Source organism: Heliangelus exortis, chromosome 23 (assembly GCF_036169615.1).
Source record: "Heliangelus exortis chromosome 23, bHelExo1.hap1, whole genome shotgun sequence".
Lineage (NCBI taxonomy): Eukaryota > Metazoa > Chordata > Aves > Apodiformes > Trochilidae > Heliangelus > Heliangelus exortis.
Genome location: NC_092444.1, coordinates 4,823,760 through 4,847,255, shown reverse-complemented (window position 1 = coordinate 4,847,255; position 23,496 = coordinate 4,823,760). Strand labels below are relative to the sequence as shown.

Sequence of the window (23,496 nt, the reverse complement as noted above, 5' to 3'; positions counted from 1 at the left end):
TGTAAACATTCTCTTCTTACAGAACCACAGTTTGGCTTAAAAAAATATTTCTTTTTCCAAAGGCAACAGAATAAGCACAATCAGTTTGTACAGAGGTAAAAAAAATAATCACAGGAACATCTCTAAATAAATAGAACTAGAAAGGGATATCACGAGCATATTTGGAAAGCCAGAAGCTACTTGGAGCAAAATGTACCATTTTTGAAAGTGATTTTTCAACCATTCAGCTTGCTGACAACTATCAGGTGAGCTGCTGCTTTGTAAATTTGGAGTCAAGGGCTCTTTGCTTCCCCAGTTTAGCCACCAGTTTCATTCAGGGTGCTGCTCCAGCAGTGCACAAGGAAGAAGATCCATGGCTCATGGACATTTTTACTTGCAGGTAAGTCAATTTCCTAGGCTAAGCAACCTCACTGTAAAAGCCTGCTGGCTTCAGAAACACCTTTGCTCAGTTCTTACATTTTGTGCAGGTACAACTTGGGCTTATTGCACTTCTAAAACTGAAGGACAGATGACATGAGCCACTGCTGCTTTGTACCTTTGTAAAGCTCTTATTAGCACCTGAGTTTTGTGGTAAAACTGCCAAAACATCAACTGAAGGTAGGAACTGCTGCACACAGGGACCTGCAGACCAAGTACCAGCACCCTCAGAGCCTGTGAAGCAGGAGGTTATGTAATCTGGCACAGAAAATTATCTTTATAATATTTAAAACAGCTAAAATAATAACTTTGGTTTTTCTCTTATAATTTGTTGAATTCTGTAATTTGCAAGTTCCATTTCCTAATGCTGTACTTCTCCTGGCAAATATTGATCCAGTGTTATAAGACTTAATTTGAAGGCTGAGCCCATAACCTGCTGTTTGGGTTCCAGAAACCCAGGAATAATATCCTAAACGTGGGAGAACCACAGCAGGGAAAATAATTTCCAGCATATTGCAGAGAGCTCATCTTTCCCAGAGGACAAGACTCAGACACTACAAGAAATTTCTTTCAGTCTGACCTCTTGGAGCAGCAGCAGGTGAGAGCTCTGGCTCCAGGCAGGGCTGGGGTTGGTTTCCAGCAGGTTTGTGCCCCTTCCCCACTGCTGGTTCTGGTTTCATGGTCAAACTGGGCTCTGGGCAGGCATGGGGCCAGTTTTGAGTTCCAGCTAACTAGGGATGGTCTGCAGTGGAGAAAGTTCAGCAAAACCAGGTGCTTGCTGCAAATCTATGCTCAGTATTTCTGATTTTTAAACAATAAGCTGAAGAACTGTTACAGAGGAAAGTGTTAATAAGTAACTTGGCTCAGCTGGAAGGGGAGATGCCATTCTGCCTTCAAATCTGCTCATCACATACAGTAGCACTAGAAAAAAGGATCTGAAAGGATTACTTAAGTTAAAATGAGTTTTATCAGCTGCTTCTAGTAACTGGTGCTCTGCAATGGGCAGCCTGGTTTACAGTACCATACAGAACAGACTTCATAGCATAATATCTTTTATGAAAAAAGTACTTGAAATTAGAATTTAAATTAACAACAGTGTAACACTAAATCTGACTCTGCTACCATCTGTATGAAGAGGTAATGAGGGAAAGTTTGTTAAAGGGGTTTCATGTTCCATTCACTGCCCAAACCTAGAAATAATTCCTCATACTCATTTCTACTTAGGGTAAAGATACTTCTGTTAAGGCATTAACTTGGCTATACAGCTGATGAAGAACAAATATATTAGAACACCAAATATATTAAGTCCACCCAAACAGATGGACTTGAACAGCCAGTCTAGGGCAGCATTCTTTTAATTTTAAAGTATTTAAAAAAGCTGAAATTCAGGAATCATTTGTACCTGTCTGTGCTGGATGCAAAACCACTATCAAAATAAATTTATCCCATGACAGGGAAGACTTAGAATAAACAGGCCAGATCAGTCTCTGTTCTAAACTTGCTGGTTTTGTAGGAATTTTAAACCAGACATAAAAGCTGTCCATCATGTGTCAAAGCTGCAGCTCTTGTGACTTGAGAAACAAGTCAAGGATAGCAAATGCCTGGATTTTTAAAATGTACATGAATAAGAAAAAGAGCTTAAAAAAAAAGCCAAAACCAATTCTGTGAGCAAAAGAAAATTGCTCAACCTCATTAAGGGCACACAAATCAAGTACAGGATTCAGCTTCTGGGGGGTCTTGAAAATTAAACTATGCTGTTCTTTAAAGGGCAGGAATGATCTAGCACCTGGAGAGGAACCTGAAGTTGTGGAGCCCATGGGGAAATGGAAGGAAGCACCTGAGGGACCTGCTGAAGGGAGCAGGTACTAAAACCCTGCTACTCCACCTGTATCACCCAGAGCTGCAGCCTGCCTGATGCTCTGAGCAGTGGCTCCTGTTCATCTGTCCCTCTGCCACAGCAGCACTCAGCACTGTCACCAGGTGAGGAGGGTGGCTGGAGACAAAACCAGGACACGTGAGCAGAAATAGGTGATGGATTCCAGCACCTTGTAGGAGCTGGGGGAGATTCTGCTTGGGAAGATGAGAGAGGCAGCAGTGAGGAGAGGAGGAGGCTCAGGAGAGGCTGCCTGGCTGAGGAACCAGCACTTACCAGCACAGCTGGCTTTTTGGCTGATCCCCCCAGTGCACACCAGTGCACACCAGTGCACACCAGCTCTAATGACAGACAAGGAGTCACGTACCACGGTGGAGAAGAGGAAGAGTGTGGAAAGGAACAGGCAACAAATTTGTGATGAGCTGAGATGCAGCTTCCTGTAAGTGTTTCAGTGTTAAACCCACTCCTCCCTCCTTACCCAGGCAGCCAGGCTGGCTGAACACCTTGGGCACAGATGCCAACATCTGTCCCAGCTGGCACTGGAATTGCAGTGGTGTGTCCCAGGGATGGTGCAGGTGTAGGTCAGGAGGTACCTGTAGCCACCCTCATTACACATTGAAAATACAATCTTACTTCTGTCTGTCTGACAGACAGAATCAGCAGAGGAACCCAGGAATTGCTTGAGGCTCAGCTGAAATCTGCCTTAGGAAAGCAAAGAAAAATACCTAACCCACTGGCCAGGCCGAGCTTGTTCTTGTGGCACCAGGTTTTTGACACTGATAGATGGGTTCTGGTTCAGTTTCAGAACACTTTGGCCTCTGTAGCAGAGACAAAATAATGTGCCAGCATGGGTATTTTTATCCTGTCAAAATGCAGAGTAAAACAATTTGTCTAAACCAGCTCCAGTGGTGACTGAAGGTGACCTACCTTGGTGTACAGTGAAACAGGGGAGGAGGAGTGAGCATGAGGTGGAATTAATGACTCTGAGCTGTAATAGTGAGGACCTGGAAGATGGGCTATAGTACAAGAGCTACAGGGATAGCAGATTCTCAGGGTTCAGCTAAATTTCAAAAAAAAATAGAAACAGTCACAGTAAGACACTGGGAGGATGTTACAACTGAACTCTTCCCTTAGATGATGTATTTGGAGCTGAACAAGTTCTTAAGAAAACAGTCCATCTACCTACCTTCCACTGTATGCAGTAATTTTATTGCCTCATGTCTCTCCCTTGGCCCCCAGACATTATGCAGCTGAGGACAGTCCAACAATTTTTCAGCCATGCAGCTCTCTGGCTCTTCAGCATGGTGACATTCAGCAGTCTTTAAAAACCAAATGCTGGGCCCAGTGCAGGTGTTACATTCTCCTGGAGCACGTGTGCAGGCTGCTGCTGGTGCTCTACTGTCTGTTATCCTTGGACACATTGTGTGCCAGCCAGTTCACTTTGGTTTTCCAGCTCTCTCGCAGGGCTTCATTAAACTTGAGTCTGAAGTGCTTCAGTGCCTCCTCATCTGTTTTCCCAAGAGCCAGGGAATCCTGCAGGGAAGAGGCAGAACTCAGTGTAGCCTCACTAAAAGTGCAGCTGACAATTAATGGCACTTGCAACAATTTAATAAACTAAAAATGTTTACTTGCTAAGAAATTGCTCCACTGAAAGGAGCACTGAGTAGGTCATGAATTATTTCAAACAGTAGCTGCACAAAGCTTTTTCCTTATGATGAATGCATGCAGCCTGCTCCTGGATCAGGAACTGCATTTTAACTGTGTCTGGGCTCTGCTTCTCTTACCTTTAAATACTGAATGTCTTTAGAGCAGCTGAGTTCTGGCAGGCCAGCAGCTTTCATCAGTGCAAACAAGTGCAAGAAGAGGAGACCATGGCGCCTCAGGATCATGTAGGCTTTTTCACAATAACCCCTGAATCTATTCCAAAAAAGAAGATGAGGCACAGAACAAAGGCAGCAAGCTGTACCACTTCACAAAGTAAGGATAGCTGTTAGTCTGCTGTCTGCACTAATGACTACCAAGCTCTTCCACCTGTTCTAACACTTAATAATTTATTTGATTTTGTGTGTACAGACATCTGTTTGCTATAGGCAACTGAACTGCCAGTCAAAATAACCTCTGAAAATTCCAAGCTTAAAATGCTTAAGTGAAGTTTACCAACACTTACCTTTCAAACTTCTCATTGTTGTTAGTTTTGCCCTGCTGAATGACATGCACAAAGTCATAGGTTAAGATGAAAGGAACTCGTTCTCTATTGATACCAAATTTGGTCTTGAAGTTCCCCAAGAAGTGACCAAAATCAATATGGAACAGCTGGAAAAAAGGAAGGAAAAAAAAATTGTTTTTTGAAACAGCATCTGTCTTAGCTGGTCACTGTTGAGTTCTTTTCACAGTTACTCAATTCAAAAGATACCATCTGGGGAGAGAAATTACCTCCCCAGTGGCACTCTTTCTGGACAAAAGGCAGTATTTACTTGCCCAGATATTCTCTAGTGTAATTATATAAATTCTCTAGATGATGGATAGGGCAGTAAAAGTACTCACCTCCTCAATCCCTGCTATAGCTGAGGAAATTTCAGGTTTTTGTAAAGCCTTAATGGCCACTACTTGAAGCAGAAAGAGAACTACAGAGTGCACCCCACCTCTGCAGTCCCAGACAGTGTGTGGAAAGAGGTCCTGGTTTGAATTTGCTACAAAATATTACTCAATTTTTTTCCACCTTTTCCTTTTGGGTTTTTTTGGTTGTTTATTTTTGGGGTTTTTTTCTGTTTGTGGGTTTTTTGTTTGTTTTTTTAATTTTTTGTTTGTTTGTTGTGGGTTTTTTGTTTTTTTTTTTTTTTTTTAAATATCAAGCAGTAGAGCAGTGCAGGGAAGGAGGAGGATGTGCATCCCCAGGGCTGCAGTGCCCCCCCGTGGACACCCGGCACTGGATTAATGGGGCACAGAGGGGTTCCCGGGGAAGGAGATGACAGTGGCTCTGTCCCTGCTGTGACTCCAACCCAAAGGCACCAGGAGGTTTCTTTGGCAGTGACATTTTGGGACAATAAGATGCAGAGGAGGGGGATGCCAGCCAGGAATGGTGCAGGCAGAGCTGACAGGTTTGAGTCTCAAAACCTTAGCAACTTCTTACTTTCAGCTATTAACTCACTAGCTGTGCCTTGCACTGTCTGGCAGAGCACAACTCAACCAGAAAGATAGTTTAGACTTTACCAAAATATTAGTGATGTAGTTTGGTATAAACTCTGGCAACTTTGTGAAACAAAGAAGTAAAGGAATCAGGACAGGGATCAATATGAAATTAAAACCATGCTGATCACTTGCATTCAATTTTTTTTAAAACAAACAAACAAAACCCAATCATTTTTTCCTAGGCAGAAGCCTATAAATACAGCAGTTTGGATAAGGAACTGAGGATCTTACAACTAGGAGCAGTTCCTAACTCTGCTGCAGCCAAGCTCAGACTGAGAGCACAGTGCTTGAGTTTGCTTCTGCAGACAGCTCTGGGATCTTTGAGGTAGGGATTGCTCCACTGTAGCTTCAAGGCAGGAATTCCCAGTGGCAGCTGATGGCAGTGGTGCTTATAGAAGTGTAATTCAAATTATTAAACTCTTATTTCCCCTCTTAATGACAGAAACCAGTGAGAATCTTTGTCCAGTCTGAGCTGGAGGGTCAGGTACACAGCAGGATTGCACTGGGATGTATCTGTCCAGTGCTGAGCAGCATCCATGCCCCAGTTCCAGCTTCCCCAGCAGCAGGCAGTGCCCATACCTGCCCAGTTTCCCGGATCATGATGTTGTCACTGTGCCTGTCACCAATCCCCAGCACGTAGGTTGCCACACAGTACCCAGCACAGGAGAGAGTGAACTCCTCAATAGCTTGTTCCAGTGCATCACTGAATAGGGGAAGAAAAAGATTGAAAGAGAATTTGACATGGAAGAGCAGTGTTTCACCACTGGGAAAGTTGTTTTTGTAGCTTTTTCCCCCATCCAAGCCTGCAGGAGAAGGTCAGGGAATCACAAAAAGGAGCTGCAGTGGCAGTAATTGGAGAGGTCTGGCTAGGGCTATCTGCAACCTCAAGGAAAAATTGTTTGGGCTCAACTAAATTAAACCATTTTTAGATCTTCACAGAGCCAAACTGTGATGTGGTCTCCTAGAATAATTCCTGTTGCTGGTGCCCTGTAATTTGCTGTCCTCCTACATCAGAGCAGTGCTGAGGTGTTGCTGCTGTTTGGTCCTTTGTCTAGTAGAGCCCCAAGCTGCACAGCTTTTGTGCTGTTTGCTTTTTTTCCCCTCCCAGTTTTGGCATGATTCCTTCTGTCCCTTTTCCAGCTGCTACTCCATAGCCTCTGGAGAAAGTAGCAGGACCACTGGGAAGATCAAGGTTTGGACGCAGCCTGTGGACAGAGTTATCAAAGCTACTGAAGTTCAAAAAAGCTGGCAAAAAATAACTTAAATTTCTTTTAATTCATTTGATTTCATTCAGATATCTGTGATGCCTTCTGGTGTGACAGGCAGTGAAGCAGCCATAGATTCTGTGGGAAATATGGATAACTGAGGGAAAAAAACATGAGTAAAGCAGAAGAAATGTTTCCAGCTGGAAGGAAGCAGTAAAGCAGCACAGAGTAAAAGGTAAATTCACTTACCCTGGGTTCTTGGACTTCAGCCAGTTGAGCAGAGCATCCTTGTTGAAGGCTGCAGTGGCCACCATGTTGCTCTTGTTCAGCTGGATGTTGGCAATGGTGTCTGAGTGCATGACCACCTCTATCAGTCCAGTCTTGTCTCCTGTGGAGAGGCAGCCATAAGGGGTCATCCTGCAGAGATGAAAGAAACCCTTCCACTGAAATCTTGCCCAGAATTGGATTGTTTTGACTTCTGAGCTTTCCTCTCAGCTCCCACATCTGCCCAGTACCACCAAACCCTGACTGCCTGCTCACAGGATACAAGACAGACCCCTTGGGGACAGACAAAAAGGCCTTGCCAGTGCAGTAGGGACAACTGGGAGCAAATTACTCACCTCAAGTCCAGGCCCTCCTGCTTCCACAGGATATCCATCAGCTGGATCATCTGCAGGGTCAGCATGTCCTGACGGAGATCTGTGCAGCATTCCAAAGGGAAAAAGGGTCAGAAGGGGTCATAAGAACAGCTCTGGTGTTCCTGCCCTTGGAGCAGGTTGTTAGAGGAGCCTTTGCCATGTTTGTCACTTGCTAGATAGTGATGAGAGCAATGTTTGCCAGTGCCAGGGCCAGTGTAAAGCCCCCAGAGCACATCCCTCAGCTCAGGCATGGCCCATGCTGCTTCAGTTTTTCACAACTCTTCCCCCAGCAGAAGATGGAGCTGGACACAAGAGTGAGCAGCAGCCCAGCTCCAGCCCAGCAGCACTTGGACTGCTGGAGCTTTTCCAACCCTCACACCAATTTCTTTTTACAGTGCAAGTGCATTCAGCTGCTGCTGTGCTACAGTTTTAACAAAGAGCAAGTGAAAGAGAGAGGAGAGTTATTTGATCTCCAGCTTCCTGTCAGCAAACCTCACCACACTGGTGGTCCTCATTTACACATCACCTTAATGGTGCATATTGAGGCCCACTCACCACAACAAATATTTGAGGGTGTGAAAACCTATCCTTTTTAAAGACTCACCATCTCCATTTTTAAATATAATGCCCACTCCACCTCCACCTGTCTCTTCATTATTAAACACAATCCACAAAGGTTTCATTTTGGAGTCCATGAAGGTGCACTGATCCACACTAGAGGAAACCAAGAGATTACCATCAGAGCTTCTGTCTACTAAAAAAAGCAGCTGCAAATTCAACAGCATCTACAAATCCTAAGGGAGTGGTGACTTCCAGAAGAAAAGGGGCCATGGGTGTACCCAGGAGCTGCAGCTCTCTTGCTTACCAAACTTCAGCCAGGATGATGTTGGGGTTCAGGGGGGACTGGAGGTGGGAAAGTGCTTCCAGATAAGTTTCCTGCTTCATGCACACGTGCATCATCTCCTTGGTCTGAGGCTTGGTGGCCTTTTGGGAACTCACTTTAACAAAGTCGTTCAGAGCTTTCATCTTGTTGAGTGCTTCTCCCTGAAAAATGAAAGGAGGGACAGAACAGGGGTTACAGATAGGAAATGCCTGGAGAATGTTTTAAAATGTTCAAATCAACTGTAAAATGTAAACCTTGTACATGTACAGGTAAGAAATGAGCAGTGTCACACATGATGGGGAACTCCAAGCTCTTAACAAGATGTGCTAAATCCAATATATCAGTAAAAGGATTTTTATTTTGTGTGTGTTTGATAACATGAAGCTGGAAAAACTGAGAACCAGCTCTAAGGAAGAGGGAAGTCAACTTTGGGGCTAAAAGCAAGTTTACCTGTTTCATCAGAACTTTCATGTGGTGGGTGCTGCCTCTGCAATAAGCTTCCAGGATCAGGCCAAACCTCAAGGCAACTGCAGGAACGTGCATCTCTGACCTGGGGAGGTGAAAGCAACCCAGTGCAGTGAGTGACCATTCCCCCATTCATGCTGCACAGGGAGGATGCAGAATATTGGCTTAGATTCACTCTGGGGAGGGGAAAAATAATTATCCCACCCCAGAAGATGATGTAGAAAATCCATTGCTTGAAGTGATGAGACATCTCTCTGGATGACTCAGTGCCTAACCCCTCCTTTAGAGAATACTGCTGAAGAGTGCAGTCCTATGGCTTGGAACTGGCAGGTGGCCATGGGCCTCCAAAGTTAATTTCAACTCACAGCTATGTGTGTGTCTATATATATATATATATATACACACATCTAAATTCTGAGAGACAGTACCTAATCCATGTACCAGCACCTCCACAACAACAAAATTTAAAAATAACAAACAAACTCAAGTTTTTATGTCCTCCTGAAATAATCCTTCCTCAGTCTCCTAAGTGAAAAGCAGCAGTGCCTGGATTTTGGTGATCACAGCAAGGAAATTCCACCAATACTTCCATGAAAGGGAATAACCACTCTGGCATCTATCCATACAGACCCCCTTGGTGTCTCACTTCACAAAGCAGTGGCAAACCCACCCAAAAAGTGCTGGGTTCACTTGATTACTGAGAAAAGGCTCAAACACAGAGGTGGTTGAGCAGTGGAAGAAGCTCCCCAGAGAAAGTGCTCACAGCTCCAAGCCTGCCTGAGTTCAAGAATGATGCTCTGAGGCCCGTGGGGTGATCCTGGGGGTGCCCTACCCAGGGATAGGATTTGGCCTCGATGATCCTGATGGGTCCCTTCCAACCTGGCAGAATCTATGATTGGGTGACTCCAGGATTTGGTCTTTACCTCAGGTGCCAGAAAAGGAAGTGGCCGATCTTGCGGTTGGATAAGGCTCTGTCCAGCAGGAATTTGGTTAATTCACAGTCTAAGTAGGATTCATACTTAAGCACCTGGACGAGCTGCAGCAGGTATTGGAACAATTCGTGGTCTCTGTGGGAAGAAAGGAAAAATAAAAGGCAACCTTGCTTGTTCTGCAACAAGTGTACTTACAAGGAGTGTAAAGACAACTCTCGGCCTTGTGCACAGTCCCACTCAGCAGCCTTCAACACAGAAAAAAAGAAGGGAGAAGGAAGGAGAGGGAAGGAGAGGGAAGGAGAGGGAAGGAGAGGGAAGGAGAGGGAAGGAGAGGGAAGGAGAGGGAAGGAGAGGGAAGGAGAGGGAAGGAGAGGGAAAGAGAGGGAAAGAGAGGGAAAGAGAGGGAAAGAGAGGGAAAGAGAGGGAAAGAAGAGGGAAGGAGAGGGAAGGAGAGGGAAGGAGAGGGAAGGAGAGGGAAGGAGAGGGAAGGAGAGGGAAGGAGAGGGAAAGAGAGGGAAAGAGAGGGAAAGAGAGGGAAAGAAGAGGGAAGGAGAGGGAAGGAGAGGGAAGGAGAGGGAAGGAGAGGGAAGGAGAGGGAAGGAGAAGGAAAGAAGGAGGGAAGGAGAAGGGAAGGAGAGGGAAGGAGAGGGAAGGAGAGGGAAGGAGAGGGGAGGGGAGGAGAGGGGAGGAGAGGGGAGGAGAGGGGAGGAGAGGGGAGGAGAGGGGAGGAGAGGGGAGGAGAGGGGAGGAGAGGGGAGGAGAGGGGAAGGAGAGGGAAGGAGAGGAAAAAAGAAGAAAGAAGAGGAAAAAAGAAGAAAGAAGAGGAAAAAAGAAGAGGAAAGAAGAGGAAAGAAGAGGAAAGAAGAGGAAAGAAGAGGAAAGAAGAGGAAAGAAGAGGAAAGAAGAGGAAAGAAGAAGAAAGAAGAGGAAAGAAGAGGAAAGAAGAGGAAAGAAGAGGAAAGAAGAGGAAAGAAGAGGAAAGAAGGAGAAAGAAGGAGGAAGAAGAAAGGGCCCTGCACACCCCTGAGGGTGAACACTTACGTCAGCTTCTTCAGTGAGTTGATAGCAAAGGAACCAACGTATCTGTCAGGAAAGCTGAAATCCAGCAGTTCCAAGGCATTCAGGACAGGCAGCTCTGGCCAGGTCTGAAGCAGGGAAATCATCTGTAAAGGGAAAAAAAACACAGCAAATAAAGGAAAGGTTTTTATGATGAATGGATAAAAAACTTAAATTCTGCTGGGGAGAGAGCTGCTCCTTTGTGGGGGATTAACACTATTGTAAGCATTATTTATAGATACCTGATAGGAGGAACCAGCTCAGTCCACAGCAGGGTTACATTTGCTGAACCACAGTTAGTGGAATGAGCTCTTTGGGAAAAGCACTTTTAGACTAAAAAGGGACCTTTAGAAGATCCTGTCAGAGCTCTTGAAGTAAGAAGGGATGAGCAGCAGAGACCATCCCTGGCTGATGTCTGATGTTCTCAGTGGAAAAGATATATACCCAATCCAGATCCTACTGCTGACAGGAATTAAACAGATTTTTAAATTTTTTTCTTTTACCTTACCTGGGCAACATCTTCATGCCTGTTCCATTTGGTGATGATAAGCAGCTTTGCCAAAGCTTGTGGGTACTGGTCACGGATATCATATCTCATCTTCCACACCAGGTCTTTCTCATGCTCATAGAGCTCAGTGTGGCTCCTCCTCTCCAGGATCTCCTTCAGCTGCAGCTTCTGCTCAGGGGAAAGAGCACACAAAGGGCTCAGCCTCAATCTGAAGGGCTTGCTTAGAAACATAACTTGATCTAGGAAACCAGGCTTGCACAGAGCTGGAAAACTGATGGCAGAACTCTCACCTCCTCAGGATCTTCTGCTGCAGCACGGGGTTGTTCTCCATTCCTCCCCAACTCCAGCAGCTGTGACACAAATAAAAGAGACTGAGACAGGCTTCTCATTTCCTCTGTACTGCTACCTCACCATCACTTCAGGCATTTATGCTGCACTAGGGATCAGTCACCTCAGGCAAGGTGGATCAAGGTGTACATAACTTACTCAGCAGGACCCCTCTGCTCAGAGCTGTAACTCAACTGCCCAGAGAGCCCCTTGCCTGGTAGTAACAAGAAAAAAGGGCACATCTGCACACCCACAGAGTGTGAACAGGGCTCTGGGCCACTTAGTCTGCCAGGAGCCATTCCAGATTCTTGGAACAGGGGTGCATTTGCCAAGCAGGCAGTGCTGCCCGAGCCACCTTGCAGACTGGCACAATCCCTGAAAGCTTCTGAGCCAGAAGATGCTTCATGAGCACTGTGTGTGTGTGTGTGTGTGTGTGTGTGTGTGTGAGTCTCCTTTGCTGTATTGGGGACATTTCTTCTTCCATTTTAAGTCTGGCCAGTTGCAGTGACAGATGGAAAATCCCCAACCAGGCAGCATGTTATCACTCTGTGCTGGAAGGGAGGGAGCTGTCTACTCTCACTCATTTCCCCTTTTCTTCTTCTTCCTTTCTAAAGATTCCAGTGTTGCCTGCAGTTTCGAGGCAGCTCTGATTAAACTCATTTTTTAAACAAATGCTCATCTATGACAGGAATTCTGAGGCACTAGCTCAGAAAAATACTCACTCCAAGGTCCATTAGTTAAGAGAAAAAGTCAAATTTTCAATTACCAACATCTATTCACCAAGTTTCCTTGTATCTGGTCCCTGTCAGGAGCTGCCCAAGAAGCACTGACACTATGCTCCTGACCAGCAAAGCTGGGGGGATTTCTGTGCCTCCCAAAAAAGGTGTCCATGTCTCCTACCTGCTCAAAAGATGGGTAATAGACAGGATGTGATGCCACACTGGGGAAGCAGATGACCAAAGCTGCTGCACTTTCTGTGTTGGGGTTGCACTGCACTGTGCCCATGGGGTTCAGAAGTTCCCCTTTCTCATCTGAAAAGCAAAGCAGAGAAACCCATGAGCCCCAATCTTCTGAACTATCATGGCCCCTCCTGGAGAGCAACTCAGAGTGCAGGACACACCTCCTGTCACTGTGACTCAGGTTAAAGCCACAAAACACCACAGTAGCCCCACCTCCTGACATACCTGGAAAGGAGGACCACATGTGCAAGCAGCACTCCCCTGTTTTCAGCTGGTCCTTGTAGTCAAAGAGCATGACATTCACCCAGGCAATGGGGCAGTCCTGCAGAGAAAGTCAGACTCTCATTTGGCTGCTGTAGCTGCAACACTGGGGTGAAGGCAAAAGAAGCAAGAGAGAGAAGTCCCCATGCCAAGCAAACCTCTCACAATAGCCAGGAATAAGGAGTTGAACGTTCTTGATGTTTTCCAAGTCTGCAAATGGCTACTCAGAATGCTACAGGCAGGTAACTTCCCACTCAAGAGTATCCAGGCATCCCCTCTGTGCAGAACAGCCCAGCCCAGGCAGCACTGCCTGTCTGCTCACCTTTTAAGCTCCCTTAATATCAGAGCACTAGATAGCCTCAAATGCAAATATCTGCTAAAACCTGGGGTCTTCTGAATGCCACCAGGCCCTCCCCACAAATATCCCTAAAACTTCATCACCCAATATTCTGCACAGCTGAAGAATCTTTCAAGTTTCCAGTAAGATCTTGCAACTCTACACTTGATAATGAAGGAGTTATGACATATTTACTTCACATGTTTCTCAGTTCAAGGGGAGGGAGAAGAACCTTAATTTTGAAACAAGGAACATAGAGTTAGCAGGACTTCAGGAGACCAGGTCAAGGATATGTCTGATAATGGGCAGAAAAGGCATGGCTCCTTTGTACAATAACAAACACTTCCTACAGAAATCAAACTTTATGCTGCCAATCCTCCCTCACAAACCCCAAAATAAAACCCATTAAAACCTCATTTTGGAGGTGGGAGACTCCAGCAAGTGACTGAGACGTGGCCAAGAAAGAGAACTTGTCTTTCCTCCCTAACCCATTTCCCTGTCACCAGAGCAGACAGACATATTCCACAAGTGACCTAAGATGTGCTGCTGTCATGTTCCCCAAATGGAACAGTTTACTTCATGTAACACTTCCAGCAACACCAGCATTTCACTCAGCTGCTCAGAGAACACCAAGGCTTAAGGATGTGCTTAAGCAACTGACTTGCAAAGAGGCAAAATTTTAATAAGACATCCTCTTCTCCCACTGAGACATCCTAGAGGATATATCAGGCTTACCCTGAAGGTAAAGGACTTGGTGAAGGTAGCAAAGTAAGCATTTCCCCCTAATCGGACTAAATTAATCACTTCCAAGCAGCCTCCCACAAACCTGAGTTGATTTGATTAGATTAAGCATCTTCAGTAAAATCCTATCTGAGACACCAGCCTCTAGATCCCAGGGAAAAGCCAAACAAAACACCACCACCAGCAATAACCTTTCCCAACCCAGAAAATGACACCAAGCCCCAGCACAGAGCCTGCCAAAACACAAGGCAAGATTTCTGGTGGATCAAGTCCAGCAAAGCAACGATTCAGCATTGTAAGGAGAGAAATATCTCCTGCATGACTTAGAGAAACACCAAAAGCCAACCCTCTGGGTGACATTAACCCTCTGACTCATCCCATCCAGCCTGCAAGCACGCCTGGTTTTGGGGTGGAAAATGGTTTAGTCCCAGCTATCTGCTCTGAACAGTCCACACAGACAACCAGCATGCATGGAATTAACTTCTGAGTCCCCTGAGCAGAGCAAGCAACAAAAAGATTTAATGCAAAGCAAAACTCAGGGCAGACTCTGACTACTCTAACCTCCTCTTCCCAATCAGTTTAAATGAGATCTGGCACCTTCCTCAGAGCTGCAGCTCACCAGGTGGAAAAATCCAGTTCTGCAGAGCTCCAGCAAATATTGTGATGCTATATTAAGAGCTCACTGCAGTGCATCCACCTTTCCCCAGTACCAGGACACACATGAACAAGATCCTTTTAACAACTCAGCTAACCAGACTGGTTTGGTTTTGTCAATCAAAACAGCAGCATTTCCTTCTGACTGCTCCAAAACTGAAAACTGGTGCAGTGTGTGACCACAAAAATGCAGCCTGTGGATGAATCAGATATTCTGTGCAACAAAAGCCTCCAGGAAGAGATGCAATTCTGCTATTAGTAAGTAAAAAAACCCCAACAATAAAAAGGTTAATCTTGGTCCTAGCCTCAAAATATTTCCAGTCTGAAGTCTCCAGCCCAGGAATTGGGCCATACAAGCAGGGCTTGTGGGTTGCCTGGGGATGCTCTGAGGCCCCTGTTGCTGTCAACACAGCAAAGCTCAGTGAACCTCCCAGCAGTGAAAAGGATCTGGCAGAACTGAGACTAAAATCTTTCGTTTATCTATCCCCCATTTCTCTGCTCTCTAGTGAAGATGTCATGACTTATCCTCTGTTTAAAGCATGGTAACAACGTTTTTATGGCTGCAGAAACAATAATTTGCAGAAGAATAAATGCATTTGTTGCTCATAAAGAAAATTCTTCACATGCAAAGAGCTCGAGGCATTATGCTTAGTTTACAACACCAGGAAACCAGTAACCCAGTTACTGAATTATTAATGGGCTGGAAGCTTTGGAACAGAGGTTGGAAAAGTGAGAAATATCACTACATCTGATTCAGAAACTCAAAACAGGAGCTTCCAGAGTGATTTTACACTTCCCATCCTCAGTCTGCTGCACCTGAACAGTAACTTTGAAGATCCTGTGCTTTCATTTCACCTCACAGCTTTACTGTAACCAGTGTTTACATTCCTCATTTTCTTCCTTCCCTTTCTTAGCTGTTAATTTACTCCAGGGGGTTTTTGCATGAAAGACCTTACTAGAAAGAAGATGCAACACAGAAGATGGTTTAACCTCAACAAGGAAGTTACAGAACAGCAAAACAGAGAGAATAACAGAAATTATTCCTCTTTTTATGCATTTAGATGCTGGGTATGTTTCTTGATGGTCTTTCTGGACAAGAATCACATTTAAACACCCTTCCCACTCCTCAGTTTCCTGTTGAAGAAGTTACTGGCTGTTGCCCTGTAAAGTCTCCTATTAATCAAGTCTCTTTCATTAATCAAGTCTGAAAGCCAAGGACATTTGGTTCAGGATGGTGTCCTGTGCCCTCCAGCACTGTCAAGCCTGGCTCAGTCCCACACTGGCTGTACTCACAGCTTTCTTGGACTTCTTTTTGGTGGAACGTGCCTTCTTTGCCTTCTCAATGACAGCATAGAGGGCGAAGCAGAGCCGGGCCATGCGGGGCAGGTCACAGATGTTGATATCAAAATCCATCCTCTGCTTCCACACTGGCTCTGAGCATACGTTCACCTCAGAGCTTGACACTGTCTTGCACAGCATCTCGTTGCCATGGAAGAGCCCTGCTTGCACCACCAGCTGAGGGACAGAGAAAGAAAACACCATGAATCCACAGGGATTTGACTTGTTTGCCGAGGACAGATGGTTGGAAGAGGCAGAGGACAGGGGACACACTCCCCTGCACAGGGTTCCCTGCTCCTCCTCTCCCCTGGTTCCCCTTCTCCTCATTCACCTGCTCTCTCTTCTTTTGAAACAAGGAACATAAAGTTAGCGTGACTTCAGGAGACTGGGTCAAGGATATGTCTGATAACGGGAAGACAAGGCATGGCTCCTTTGTACAATAACAAGCACTTCCTACAGAAATCAAACTTTATGCTGCCAATCCCCCCTCACAAACCCCAAAATAAGACCCCAGGCTTTACTGCATCATTCTTCCTGAATTAACCTCACCAGCCACTACCTCTCCCCCAACATTCTCTCTTCTCAGTGTCAAATTTTTCCTCCTGCTTTTTTGCAGAATTCCCTCCAGCCTCTCCCACACCAGCATCAAGCAACAAGCACCACAGGGCAGCAGCTCTGTTGGCTCCTCAGAAACTTCTGCCAGGAAGCATTTCTAAGAATGCATCACACTGGTGCAAGTTCCCTTCCCTTTCCTGTTTTGTTGCAGTTTAGAAACTGCCCCAAAAGGGCTGAATGAACCACAGATAATGGAGGAACACATGAGAACAAGCTGTCAGGGCCCTGCTGTCCCCACCACACGGACAAGAGAGATGCAACCAGGAAAGCCAAAGCACAAAACCAAAACCCCAGAGTGAGTCAGTCCCCACCTTCATTCTCTCATCTGCATTGACCTTGCTGCCTTGCACCAGCTCGATGTAGAAAGGCTGCTCCAAGGACCAGAGAGAACCATAGTTGGGCTAGAAAGAGAAAGGGAAAAATAAGAGAAAAAGAAAGATAAGACTTCTCAGGCCAGTGACAAAGCTCATCTCCCATCACCCGGGGTTTTGCTCCAAAAGAAAAGTGCATTGCAGGTGGGCAGCATGAGACAAGTAGGGAAATTGTGGGGTGAGCTGGAAGGCTGCTGGGAAACTCCCAGATCTTGGGCTGTGGCCAGGAAACTGAGGGAAAACTGAGGGAAAACGGAGGTGGGAAACTGAGTGGAAACTGAGGCGGGAAACTGAGTGGAAACTGAGGCAGGAAACTGAGTGGAAACTGAGGCGGGAAACTGAGTGGAAACTGAGGCGGGCGGGAAACTGAGGGGAAACTGAGGGGAAACTGAGGGGAAACTGAGGGGAAACTGAGGGGAAACTGAGAGAGACCTGAGGGGAAACTGAGAGAGACCTGAGGGGGGAAATTGAGGGGGGAAATTGAGGGGGGAAATTGAGGGGGGAAATTGAGGGGGGAAATTGAGGGGGGAAATTGAGGGGGGAAATTGAGGGGGGAAAACTGAGGGGGGAAAACTGAGGGGGGAAAACTGAGGGGGGAAAACTGAGGGGGGAAAACTGAGGGGGGAAAACTGAGGGGGGAAAACTGAGGGGGGAAAACTGAGGGGGGAAAACTGAGGGGGGAAAACTGAGGGGGGAAACTGAGGGGAAAACAGAGGGGGGAAACTGAGGGGAAAACAGAGGGGTAAGCTGGGAGGGAAACTGGGGGGGAAACTGGGGGGGAAACTGGGGGGGAAACTGGGGGGGAAACTGGGGGGGAAACTGGGGGGGAAACTGGGGGGGAAACTGGGGGGGAAGCGGAGGGGGGAAGCGGAGGGGGGAAGCGGAGGGGGGAAGCGGAGGGGGGAAGCGGAGGGGGGAAGCGGAGGGCGAATGCTGAGGGAAAGCTGAGGGAAAGCTGAGGGAAAGCTGAGGGAAAGCTGAGGGAAAGCTGAGGGAAAACTGAGGGAAAACTGAGGGAAAACTGAGAGAGGCAGGGAGAGGCAAGTGCTGCTCCAAGACCGGATCAGCATCTCCATCGATGGATTAGCTGGGGGTAACTCTGGTCCCTGTCCCATTTACCTTTTTCTTGGGGAGTGGGGGAGGCTTGTGAGCCATCTTTGGGGGGCTGGCAATGCAGTTGCTTTGCTCATCCCTCATGGCAATGATGGTGGAGGAGTGCACCATGGTGAGGTGTGGGGTGAGGCCTCGGTGCAGGCAGCTGCGGATGTACTGCAGAGAGGGGAGAGAGACAGCATGGCTGAGACTGAGCCAGGCAGGGACAGCACATCAGCATCATCTGCAGCAAAAGGAGGTGGAAGGAGTAAGGAAAGGACACGGTGACAACAAACACCCAGTTTTAATTCATCTCCTCGTGCTTGATAAACCTGCGACTTGCCCCACTTGTGTTGCCAGAACTTAGAATATGAAGTGTGCCTTTCAGAGCTGGCATTTCATCGACTGACTGGTGATTTCATCCACATCAACAATGGCTGCATTAAGGGAAAACACTCAGAAGGAGTCAGCACTACCAACACAGCACTTTTCCCCACCAGAGGAACACAGGATTACTTCAAGGAAGAGAACCCCCAGCCCATCATGAGGCAGAAAGCTCACCTGGAACTGGTACAGAGGGTAGTTTCCATAGAGATATTCCCATTTCCCATTCACCTGCAGGGTGTAGTCCTCTGGGCTCTCCACTGTCTCATGGCGAAAGACAGTAGCCTGCTTCTTGATAGCATAGCTCATTAATGTGATGGGGAACTCCTTGGGGGAGATCTGGAAGGTGAAGCTCTCCTGCAATCACAGCAACACAGCACACCCCTGGTTTCAGATTTGAAATCAGCAGCCAGGGCTCAGCAGATAGGCAAATACATTTTTTTTTGCTGGCCTCAGAGAGGGGGATAGGAAGATAAGAGTTCACACACACACACAGACACACACACCAGCAAATATTTGCCAGTGGGCAGAAGGATGTTTCAGCAGCACAGCTGCAAGGCTGGAAATCAGGAACTTGAAGTTCAGTTTAAGCAGAATCACCATGTGGTTTCTAGCCACTAAAAATCTTCCCACTGCCATCCCATCAGCAAAGCAGAGAGAGTGGCCAGGGTCACCCTGCTCACACACACTTCTCTGGAAGGCTCTTCTCCTCCAGGGGTGGCTTCATGCCCAGGCACAACCTGCAAAAATCCTACTAACCAAGGGTAGCAGGCAAGAACAGGGACCCATGGACTACACAGAGCAAGTGGTGTATGCTGGGCATGAGCTGAGCAGACCCCTGGGTTTCAAAAGGAAAGGAATATACTGGATTCTGTGCTTCTCTCCTGCCCCAAAACCAGAAAGCTTTCCACCACCAGATGTGTTTGTATAACCTCAGCTATGTTGAGGAGTTTCCTTGGATGGAGGCTAAAAGTCTCCCTCCCAACCATCTCCCCAGGCAAAGCAATCTGGAGGATGAAGATGGACACTGAATGCATGGCAACACTGTCCCCACACACACATTTTTCTACCTGCAAATGCCCAAAGGTTTAGCACAAACCAGGTAAACATTGCCACAGAAAAGTTTGTGCTTTACCCCGCCAGACTGAAACTTGACATTGACAAAAATGTTCTTGGTGGGGTTATGCAGAGGACCAGTCCCAAGGCGTTTGGCCATGGGCTCCAGCTGCAAGGGGAAGTTGTACTCCATCCAAGCTGACCAGCTGAGCTGCTGCCTCTTTGCTGCTCTCTCCTCACAGAACTGGCACATTTTGGTGCGGAAATCGTTCACCTCTGGATCCTGCACAGAGTCAAACTCATGCAGACCTAAGCAAAGAGCAAGAGAGAAAGGCAAAGTAAGTATCTGTACTCAAGGGGATATGTCAAACTTTGATAGTCTGGTGTCTGTGAAAGTCTTCCTAAACACATGCTTAATCATAGAATGAATAATTTTGCTTGGAAAAGACTTTTAAGATCAAGTCCAGCTGTTAATCCAGCACTGTCAGTGCCACCACTAAAACATGTCCCTTAGGGATATGTCAAACTTTGATAGTCAGGTGTCTGTGAAAGTCTTCCTAAACACACACTTAATCATAAAATGAATCATTTTGCTTGGAAAAGACTTTTAAGATCAAGTCCAGCTGTTAATCCAGCACAGTCAGGGCCACCACTAAAACATGTCCCTAAATATTTGGCTGAAAGGGGAAGAGTCAGCCAATCTACTGATAATAACTTATTAGCTACATACATTTGAACTCACACACCTGCCCTCTGTGAGCAGGAATGATCACCCTCCTTGGACCTGCACACACACTGCTGCCTTCCCAGATCCACCAGAACCCAAATTTACTCATCCAGCTCCTCCTCCTGCAGGCTCCATCACTGCTCCAGAGGCAGCAAGGACAGAAACACATTTCACCTCCAGCCAACATCCACACCCCACTCCTGGCAAGGCCAGTGATGGGGGAACTGACCTTTCCCAATGAGCAGGCTGATCTGGGAGTTGATAACCTTCTTGGCTCTGTCCCCTTCTCGAGCCACGAGCCTGAGCACTGGCAGGAAGGGCTGGATGTCACAGAGCCGCCGCTGCTCGTCCTCCAGCTCCTGCTGTTCTGCTGTCTGGTTGATGCAGGTGAAGACATAAGCCTCAGGGTCACTGAGCATGTGGTAGAGAGGCTCATACTGAGCATGCTTCCACACCACCTGGGACAGACCAACAGCAGGGTGAAACTTCTGCTGTCCTGCCAGAACCTGACACCTCTCACTGCTCATCCCACAACTTCACCCTCCCCAGATGCAGCATTTTGGGCAAGGGATGCACAGCCAAACCTTCTCACAGCCTTCCTGGACCTGCAACCACAGGCTGCTTTTCAGCCAAACCTGGTGGCTCCAGCTTATTTGCAAATGCCTTTAACCAGCTTCCTTTTTTTTTAATGCCTGCTGTTTGTTTCAGGCAAAGTAAACCCCTCAGTTTCAGTATTTAAATAACTCCCACCTGAATACCCCTCACACACACATCTGAAACCCCCCCCCCCCCAGCCTTATGAAACAGAGGTGTTACTCCCCCTGGAAGCAAAACTGGGTTAAATAATTTGCATGAAATCTGCAAGAAAAGCCAAGAACTTTTTTGAAGTTCTCTCAACACTGCAAATTTCCTTTGCTCCCCATGGACAGCACCTCCACATGACTTCAGATTCCATTTCTTCATTCTCACCCTAAGTGCCTGCTATAGGAGACAAAACTCTGGAGCACATGGATCTCTGGTCTGTACAGAGACTCTGTAAAAGACTCTGGTCTTTTACAGCATGGCTGTAAAACACAGACCTGTAAATTAACAGCTGGAAACAATCAGGTCTACGCCTTTTTTTTTTTTTTTTTTTTTTTTTTTTTTTTTTTTTTTTTAATTTTTGTTGGTTTGGAGTTTTTTCTACCTGAAAATCACAGCATGAGGAAACTTGGAATAATCTGGCACAGTGCTTCTGTCCCTTGTGATCTGTGACTCATCTAGGCCAGGTTGCTGCTGCAGAGAAAACCTTCTCCACTGTTTTCCTTCACTCTCCCCTAACCCAGGGAAAGATGGAGGCAGCTACACTTCATTTACACGTGGTTTCACTACAGCATTTTATTCCTTACATCAAGCACTGGGGAAAATCCTATCATTAGCATTCCCAGTTTTCAGTTTCTATGAGGCAAGAGAAGGCTGGGCTGGCAACCTGGATACTTTGAGTCAGTCCAGCACTTGTGTTTGACTGGTTTTGGGGGTGATTTCTCTTACTAACACAGGAGCTTTCATTATGGGAAATCCAGGGTAGGGACTGGTTGGGCTGAGCCCCCTGCAGACAGCTCAGATCTTCCCTCCACAGCTGCTCTGATTGTCATCCCAAGGTCACATAAATTCCCAAAGAATTGAGCTTGACCCTACAGGCACCAGCACACTGCTGCTGGCAATCTGGGTGGCCAGATGTGGGGATTCAGGGACTGCAGAGGCTGTCACAAAGGAGGAGCTCTCATAGTGAACCACAAGTAACACCTCAGAGCAAAGCTGCACGGAGTTAAGACCCAAAACATCTCCCCAAGAACAGACTCCTTGTTCCAGGAACTGCAGCTAAAGACTGTGGAAAAAGGTTGTTACCTGTTTGATAGTGCCCAAGCTGGCATTGCAGGACACTGAGAGGTTTAAATAGATGCCTGTGGGCAGCAGAAAGTCCACTTGGATGTTTTGGTTTTCCCCCTTGGACCAGAATTCCATAGGGCAGTAAATGCCTGGGGGCATAGTGCTCACTTCTTAGCTACCACCTGCAAGAAAAGGATGAAAAGTCTGCTGCTGCTGAGTACATAATATTTCCTCAGATCTGTGCTGGTCTCTGTTGAAAGTTAATGGGGAAAAGGACCCAAAGGAAGGAAGGTGAATCCATCCTCACAGCACCTTAGTCAAATTTCCAACCCAGGGTCTAAGGCACATTCTTGCTACAGAATTTGCCTGCATTTCAATACAGCCCCTTCTCAATCCCTTCCAGGCTGGGATTAACATCTATGTCTGTATTTGACAAAGGAATTAAAGAAATATTTTCACTTGAGAACAAAGGCACTTGTCCTGATTGCTCATCTGGGACCAAGCAGCCAAGAGAAACAACGAGTCCCTACCCCTGGCTTTGTAAGGCAATCCTCAGGCCACATGCTCCAAGCTCCACTTCGTTTTTCCAGAGCTCAGTTCCAGTCTGCAGAAAGGAGAAAGAGGTGTTGCTGGTTCTGAAGAAGCACACATTTTATGTACACAAACAAATATCACTCCACTGTAGATCCTTCCTCTACAAGCACAGGAAAAATGAAATCTAAAACCGAGGCAATCAAAATAGGTTTGTTATCCTTTCATTTTGCATCCTTCCACTTGGCAGGGCTCCACAGTTCCTTCTCAGCACATCCAAAGAACACAAATAAGAGAACAAGGATCTGAATGCTATCGTGGACAAATGCTTGTTTTCAAACCCCAGAGAAGTGTCCACATGAACACTTAAACCATAAAGCATCCAGCAGAAGCTTTCCTGCTTCAAGACATGTAACAGCAAAGTCAGAGAACCAACTCACCCAAATTCCCTTTCACTTACCAGAGCTTTTCTACCAGGTCAGCAGAGAAACCCACCAGGAGGACAGCCTGGAGGGTGCTCACACATCCATGGCTTGTAGCTGCTGGGGAAGCAGAGGCTTCAGCCTCCTGCTACTCTGACTCTTTTCTGGTTCTAAATTCAGCTCTGCACGTGCCCTGAGCAATTCTAACAGTGTCACTTACCCTCAGCTCCTGAAACAAGTCCAAAATTTGCTCATTGACAACTTAAAAATATGGCACTGCAGCTGCCAGGCAGTGTAGGAACTTAGAAAGAAACTGAGCAACGTGCTGCTGGAGATTTGGGTCTCCCAAAATCGTCAAGTCCTGCTGGCAGCTTCTCCTGGTCCAAGATGACAAGAAACCCAGCAGCTTATCTGCCAGTTCCTGGGAGCACCCCACTTCCCCCTCAGCAGTGAGGTCAGGATTCCCAGAAATATGAGCTAAGTTTTATCTGTCCTGCTTCCCCAGAGCACACGCTGTGTATCACCCAGGGACCGGATACGGAGCCCACAAAACCACCCAGCTGCCTTCAGAGGGAGGGAAGTAAAAAGGGGGAGGAGGCAAGGTTCACAAGTTTGAATCAAGCCCAACAAGCTTGCCTCCTCATTA

The 23,496-nt window shown here is 46.6% G+C and overlaps 1 protein-coding gene and 2 long non-coding RNA genes across 4 annotated transcripts; 2 read left to right on the top strand and 1 right to left on the bottom strand.

Moving 5' to 3' along the window:
- The first annotated feature begins 505 nt into the window (after nt 1–505).
- LOC139806941 (uncharacterized) lies at nt 506–6,919 on the top strand. Its single transcript, XR_011730422.1, has 3 exons — nt 506–1,015; nt 2,185–2,397; nt 6,774–6,919. It is a non-coding gene; the product is annotated as an uncharacterized lncRNA (long non-coding RNA).
- PIK3CD (phosphatidylinositol-4,5-bisphosphate 3-kinase catalytic subunit delta) lies at nt 3,407–22,505 on the bottom strand. Of its 2 annotated transcripts, none has more exons than XM_071767244.1 (23): nt 22,428–22,505; nt 21,916–22,079; nt 20,258–20,486; nt 19,381–19,610; nt 18,423–18,602; nt 17,889–18,038; nt 16,710–16,799; nt 15,739–15,960; nt 12,678–12,774; nt 12,394–12,524; nt 11,457–11,516; nt 11,167–11,334; nt 10,644–10,765; nt 9,594–9,737; nt 8,656–8,755; nt 8,188–8,366; nt 7,927–8,036; nt 7,305–7,383; nt 6,934–7,101; nt 6,059–6,182; nt 4,458–4,603; nt 4,075–4,207; nt 3,407–3,823 (listed from the first exon to the last, which is right to left on the bottom strand). In XM_071767244.1, the coding sequence occupies exons 2-23, from the start codon at nt 22,054–22,056 to the stop codon at nt 3,686–3,688; spliced, it is 3,141 nt and encodes a 1,046-aa protein (XP_071623345.1). In that variant the 5' UTR covers nt 22,057–22,079; nt 22,428–22,505; the 3' UTR covers nt 3,407–3,685. The 2 variants fall into 2 exon arrangements, 1 of the variants encoding a protein (XP_071623345.1); XR_011730420.1 differs by having other exon boundaries at nt 3,633–3,823; nt 6,934–7,072.
- On the top strand, nt 18,250–22,738 carry LOC139806940 (uncharacterized). The gene is made up of 3 exons (XR_011730421.1): nt 18,250–18,431; nt 19,544–19,639; nt 22,301–22,738. It is a non-coding gene; the product is annotated as an uncharacterized lncRNA (long non-coding RNA).
- Nucleotides 22,739–23,496: the final 758 nt, after the last annotated feature.

Coding starts and splice junctions, on each gene's coding strand:
- PIK3CD (XM_071767244.1), bottom strand. CDS start 22,056: ATGCCCCCAGGCATTTACTGCCCTATGGAATTCTGGTCCAAGGGGGAA. Junction 12,525..12,677: donor CATGTGGTCCTCCTTTCCAG/GTATGTCAGGAG, acceptor TTTGCTTTTCAG/ATGAGAAAGGGGAACTTCTG. Junction 7,102..7,304: donor CAGGAGGGCCTGGACTTGAG/GTGAGTAATTTG, acceptor TCATCTCTGCAG/GATGACCCCTTATGGCTGCC.